This window comes from Bradysia coprophila, chromosome II (assembly GCF_014529535.1).
Source record: "Bradysia coprophila strain Holo2 chromosome II, BU_Bcop_v1, whole genome shotgun sequence".
Taxonomy (NCBI): Eukaryota; Metazoa; Arthropoda; class Insecta; order Diptera; family Sciaridae; genus Bradysia; species Bradysia coprophila.
In genome coordinates, this window is record NC_050735.1 from 13,064,631 (window position 1) to 13,071,492 (window position 6,862).

The following is a 6,862-nucleotide window of genomic DNA, read 5'->3' on the forward strand; positions in this document are numbered from 1 at the left end:
CTTCCTGATTTTGAAGTTTCCAGATTATGAGGCTTCCGAATTTTTTTTGTCTGAATTTTGTAATTCCGGATTTTAACTCTCCGGATTTTGTACGATCACCATGCAGGCCTGACAATATATTAAGAATTTTCCGAAAGATCGTAGTGGATTTTTTACAAACATTTGAATATAAGACAGAGGAACAGAACGTATTATCGGAAAGTTTTTCAAGGCGTAGATTTTTCGCCCACAAAGCTCATAATCTTATGAGCTTCAACATTACGATGATTGATTGATTAAATAATTTTTTTTAACCTTTTACCTTCTCATTTATTAATATAACTGAACAGGTGTAAAAATGTAGTTTACAAGGCATCAATATTCTTTACTCTCACAGCGCAGCTGAAGTTGCTGGAGGCACATTCATATTTTCTTACAATCCCAACAATCCCAACCCTGGAGTAGCCGGATTTGCAGGAGCAGCCGGATTTGCAGGAGCAGCGGCATTTGCTGGATTTGCAGGAGCTGCTGGTGCGGCTGGGGGAGCTTGAGCAGATCGTTTAACAATTGGCGCAGCAGTTGCAGCAGTGGCTGGCGTTGCTGCAGTGGCTGGAGTTGCAGCTGTGGCTGGAGTTGCAGCTATTCAAAAGCAACGTTGTGAGTTTAATTAAATTTATTTGGTTTGAACACATTGTAAAAAATTCAGACTTACCATGCACAGATACCAAAAGTATCACTGCAGCGACCATCATTATTGTTGTATTCATTTTGAAGAGCTTTGGTTTTCTTTTCAGACTTTGTCGTTTCACAGTTAACAAATTACTTAAAGTTTGGCATCTCTGCAGCCAGCTTTTATACAAAAACTTTAACTCATTTTTGTGTTTCGCTGAATTAGTAAACAATTTTCCGAAAAACAAATTTACATTGCGGCTTAAAAGTTAACAACAACAAAAACACATCTGTCTCGGTACTTTAGCATACAACGTGCAACGATACATTTTCCGCTTGTGGTATCAACAAATATTATTAAAAAGCTGGGGATATTTTGCAAAGAATGGGTGTTTTTTTAGAAAATGTATTGTTTGCTAAATGAATCAACAGTTACAACCATTTATTACTTATGCAATGGACTATGGACTATGCTAATGTGTAACAATTTTTCTAACATTTGTTTTTGCATAAATTTGTTTAAAATTGCGAAGATGCGCGTGTCTCATAGTTTGACGGAATATGTTGAAACCGATACGATTTTACAGTCCATAATGCTCAAAACAAACGAGGCATTGAAAACGTGTTTTGGTCCTATTTTTCATGACGAAATTTTCAAAACTGTCAAATGAAGTTAGAATTTTTTCTATTCAAAATCGCGACTGCTGCATCTGTCAATGAAAACTAGGACCAAAACACGTTTTCAATGCCTCGTTTGTTTTGAGCATAACGAATATATGGAGAAATGTCGGAAAATAGTCGCATAATAATTCCAATAAACGAATTATGCGAAAGGATGCAATTTTCACCTTACACCTTTGTTGTGTATTTAATGAAATAGTAAGTCGATTAACGTCCCACCGATGGACATAAAGCGTGTAAAACAGTTTCCGTGTTTCGGGGCCGAAAATGTGGTTTTTTCAAAAGCCTTTTAACTTTTTCGACGCCTTACACGCAGATTTGTTCAACTTTTGGACAGTTAACTTGATAATATGATCAATTAACACCTGGCTATGAAATTAGAAACCAGAGAGACCAGAGAGAAAAAAAGGCTACATTCGCAACATGTCAGGTCACAATTTGTTGTGCTACTTAAATTTCAGGAGTAAATAAAAAAATTCACTCCAATAGTGCGTAATAGCTATTTTCTAACTTGTGCCCTCATGAAAAAGTATGCGTGAAAGATGTGAAACACATCGTATGCATAAAATTCCAGTGAAGGAATAAGGAACAAGTTAGGATTAAGATTTTATGTACAGCAGTGGGATCTTCTTTTTTAAAAATGTCAATTGCCGGCAATATGGCGGCAATCTATATATGAAAATCCATTAAATAGCACGATTTTGATACTATTCCTCAGACCTCATACACTTCCCTCAATACAGTCAATATGTAATTCTTCATCGGTTATTCTCTAGGTCTTGTATAGTATAATCAGACTGATCCACGAAAGCTTATTTGGACAATCTCCCGTCAACGTTCATAAGAATCACATACAGGTTTGTGATGTAATTAATGTGTCACATCATAATATTCCCAAATAATCTTAAAAAGAAGTATCGGTGACCCCTCGAAGAGAAATAAGATTAATAAGAAATTTATAATATAAATACTTTGTGATTGACCGTACATTCTATTACGAAAATACTTGATTTGCTCCCATTTTCCATCCAAATACCTCATAAGGTACACATATTAAGAGCAATCTTCACTTGGCAAATTTGTAGCCTACATTTGGGCACAAAAATGTTTTTTTTGTTGATGATATATTTGTCCTCGCGTGCTTTTTGGAAAAAGAAAAACCATAGTTTGGTGTTGAAATGCGTTAGGTTTTAATAAAAAATAGAAAGGTTTGTGATGATGTAACCTAAATAAGAGAAAACTCAATAGTTCACGAAAATTGACACAAATTTTGAGTTTCCTCGGACTTAAGTTACATCACCACAAACATTTCTATTTTTTATTCAAAGCTAACACATTTCAACACCAAATGATGTTTTTTCTTTTTCCAGAAAGGATGCGAGGGCAAAATTATCGTCAAAAATGTAACATTTTTGTGTCCAAATTTAGGCTACAAATTTGCCAAGTGAAGATTGCTCTTAAGTTTGCAACATAAACTATGGTAATACTTAACCGAAAACTAGTATGGAAAATTCATTGACAATTTGCAATTTTAAACAAATTTATGCAAAAACAAATATAAGAAAAATTGTTACACATTAGCATAGTCCACTGCAAAACTAATAATATATCTACGAATGTTGATTCACTCAGCAAACAATACTTTTTTCTAAAAAAACACCCATTCTTTGCTAAATATCCCCAGCTTTTTAATAACTTTTGTTGATGACAGAACTGGAAAATGTATCATTGCACGTTGTATCTAAAGTACCGTGACAAATATGTTGTTGTTGTTTTGACAAGTTAAAAGACTGCAATGTAATTTTTTTTGTGTAAAATAGTTTACTAATACTACAGCACAAACCAGAGTTATAGTTTTTGTATAAAAGCTGGCTGCAGAGATGCCAAACTTTAAGTAATTTGTTAACAGTAAAGCGACAAAGTCTGAAAAGAAAACCAAATTCCAAAGCTCTTCAAAATGAATACAACAATAATGATGTTCGCTGCCGTGATACTTTTGGTATCAGTGGTGCATGGTAAGTTTGAATTTTTTGGAATTCGCTTAAAAAAGAATCGTATGTTACAGCTACATGAAGTATGTAACGAGACATATAAGCAAGCACACGAGGACTTACCCGAGTGGTACTACATTTCGAGTTATATACTATCATTAGCTGTGTTATATTTTATTAGAAAAGCGAGTGTATGTTGGTGCAACCGACAACTAATATTCATTACCTACTTATGTGATGTTCATTCCTTATTATGTATCGCCATTACATTCACATCATACACTCTCGCACGTATAGTAAAATACATTTAATTGAACATAAAACGATTTTTTTGAATAGCTGCTCCAGCCACAGCTGCAACTGCAGCAACTCCAGCCACTGCTGCAACTGCGGCACCAAAAGTCAAACGATCTGCTCAAGAAGCACCCGCAGCCCCAGAAGCTCCAGCTGCCCCAGAAGCTCCTGCAGCCGCGCCTGCAAATCCAGCTGTTCCAGCGAATCCAGCTGTTCCTGCAAATCCGGCTGTTCCAGCAAATCCGGCTACTCCAGGATTGTTAGAATTGTTAGGAAATTTGCTTAAGTAGAAGTCCTACCTACAATCCGACAACTCTATCCTCGCCACAACGGTAAAGAATATTTATGCCTTTGTAAACTATGTTTTATTAATAAATAAACGAGAAGAAAAAACATTAAAAAATGTTTAATCTAAAAGAGTGTTCTACTGAGCCCAAACTCTGAGCCTCAGAGCACGAAATATAATATTCAACACCATCAAATTCACAAGTATTGAGGAAAAAATTTCGACGTCTTGAAAATATTTCGGAGACTACTTTCTACGGTCTTATATTTGTCGCTAAGCGTTCACACGCCACACTTCCCGTTTTTTTATTTGTGTAATTCTTACGGACACCTAACAAGCTATAAATCGGTTTGCGAGCTGTCAACTACTTGGTATTTTTTTATGTGTCGGCCAGTTTATATAAACTGCATAAAGTGAAATGCAAGTAAAGTCCTAGCGAAACAAACGCCAATATTACGTGAAGAACATGAACATTGAACATTTACTCCGGTTATAATAATACATTTCATACCTAGGACTAAAAGTCTTTTTTAGCGTGTGAGAAGTTTCCAGACAGAGCCGAAGGCGAGGTCTGGAATCGAATACGCTAAATAAGACTTCTAGTCCGTGGTACGTATAGTATTTTTCATATTGGACGGAGAAAAAGTGGGAGGAAGTCGCACTTTTCGGGTCCTAGGTATGAAAAAGTAATTTTACTCGAAATACCAAATCCAACAGATCGAATTGAAATTAAATAATTAAAAATTTTTGAACATAACGTTGCTGTTGATTCGATTGTTATTCTTGCTGGTCACACACTTATCGATCATAATTCTTTTTGCCATATTATTCCACCAATGAGCAGTACGATAAAAATGTCTAGTTGTGAGACAATTAAACTCTCTGTCGAATTATAACAACGAGTAATGACACTAAGTGGTAGGTATGAAATTTGCAAATTTTACCGTTGAAAGAGTGACTAAAAATTATGTCAATTGAATGATGAGAATTTGAACGGTGAACATTGATATACGAGTTCAAAAAACGATGCAATTCTACCGTGAAAAACAGCAACATAGTAATAAACAGGTTTGATTGTTTGTGTTGATCAGCTGAAAAAACAGGTGGAGCAAATTCATACTGAAGATTTTTTTACTCATTTATGTCTCAACTTTTGCTTTCACACGTAATGCGCAAAGCTCCCACTTATGCACTGCACATGTTTTTCATTCTCTTAACTTTCTCTAAAATCCGATCGGAGACAATTGCCGAATTTTCAAAAGTAGCTCCACGCCATACACCCCGGAAAAAGATTTTACCGCATTTATCTTTTCCGTAGATTTCACTGTTTTCAGCAACAATGAGTTCTTCAAATTGCTGACTATTTTAGCCAGTCGTTTACCCCTTGAGAGCATGGATTCATAATGGGTCCCGGAGTAAACTTGCTCATACTGTATTTTCTAATCAAAGTGTAATTATTTATTGCAATAGCAATGCCAATAGGCTCTTTCGACCGTAATAAAGTCGTAAAAACAATAAGAAATCATAGCAATTTCTCATGCATGAAAATCATGCATATACAATCACAATTGTAACTTACAGTGCCATCTGTGATGTCACATAAACATCACACTCATATCAGATTTCAAGTCGAAATGTGTCTCTCGATGCGACGTAAGGATAATAAGACGCAGTTACGACAAATTTAAGGTAAAAGCTTCGTTTAATTCGATTGAATCATAAAATAAAAATTGTTTAACCTTTTTTCTTCTCGTTTATTTATTATTAAATCTAGACGGGTGAGAAAACTTAGTTTACAAAGGCATGAATATGCTTTACTCTTATGACGAGGATAGAGTTGTCGGATTGCAGAAATCCTACTTAAGCAAATTTCCTAATAATCCTAGGATTCCAGGAGTAGCCGGATTGGCAGGAACAGCCGGATTGGCAGGATTTGCAGGAGCTTCTGGAGCGGCTGGGAGAGCTACTTGAGCTGATCTTTTTACTTTCGCTGCAGGTGCTGCAGTGGCAGCTGTGGCTGGAGTTGCTGCAGTTGCAGCTGTGGCTGGAGTTGCGGCTATGAAAAATCAACGTTTTAAGTTCAATTAAATTTCTCTGATTTTGAAAAAACTCAAACTTACCATGCACCACAGATACCAAAAGTATCACGGCAGCGAACATCATTATTGTTGTATTCATTTTAAAGAGCTTTGGAATTTGGTTTTCTTTTCAGACTTTGTCGTTTCACAGTTAACAAATTACTTAAAGTTTGGCATCTCTGCAGCCAGCTTTTATACAAAAACTTTAACTCTGTTTTGTGTTTCGCTGAATTAGTAAACAATTTTCCGAAAAACAAATTTACATTGTGGATTTTTGACTTTTCAACAACAAAACAACACATTTGTCACGGTAGTTTAACATACAACGTGCAACGGTACATTTTCCAGTTGTGTCAAAACTATTAAAAAGCTGGGGATATTTTGCAAAGAATGGGTGTTTTTTTAAATGTATTGTCTGCTATATGAATCAACATTTTATTACTTATGCAATGGACTATGCTAATAACAATTTTTCTCACATTTGTCGTCGCATAAATTTGTTTGAAATTACAAACAAAGATGCGCGTGTCACATGGTTTGACGGAAAATTTTAAAACCGACAAGATTTTATATAAATTCCCATAAATATTCGTTTTGCGCCCGTTTTCATCGCGGGTTCACCTCGTCAATAGTTTTTTGTAGAGATTGCATATCCGAGCCGAAGGATAAAATCTAACCATTTCAAACTTCATCTAATACTGGTTTAATTTCAACAAATGCGGGTTGTTTGGAAAGGTCTTGTCGAATTCTAGGACATAAGATCAAATAAAAGGAAATTAGCGAAAAAATTGAAAAAAAGCGCTAAAAGTGATTAAAGAAAACTACGAAAGTATCCTAATATTTCGTAAGAAACTATTCAGTTTTTTGCAAATGAATGCTCGTTA

At 35.3% G+C, this 6,862-nt stretch overlaps 1 protein-coding gene across 3 annotated transcripts; it reads right to left on the reverse strand.

The window, feature by feature from the left end:
- Positions 1–267: 267 nt before the first annotated feature.
- On the reverse strand, positions 268–6,193 carry LOC119079177 (NADH-quinone oxidoreductase subunit I 2-like). 3 transcript variants are annotated; one of them, XM_037187007.1, is made up of 2 exons: positions 6,021–6,170; positions 268–618 (listed from the first exon to the last, which is right to left on the reverse strand). In XM_037187007.1, the coding sequence occupies exons 1-2, from the start codon at positions 6,076–6,078 to the stop codon at positions 413–415; spliced, it is 264 nt and encodes an 87-aa protein (XP_037042902.1). In that variant the 5' UTR covers positions 6,079–6,170; the 3' UTR covers positions 268–412. The 3 variants fall into 3 exon arrangements, 2 of the variants coding, with proteins under 2 accessions (XP_037042902.1, XP_037042969.1); XM_037187074.1 differs by lacking the exon at positions 6,021–6,170 and adding an exon at positions 692–776; XR_005088154.1 differs by lacking the exon at positions 268–618 and adding an exon at positions 5,797–5,956 and having other exon boundaries at positions 6,021–6,193.
- Between the last annotated feature and the right edge of the window lie 669 nt (positions 6,194–6,862).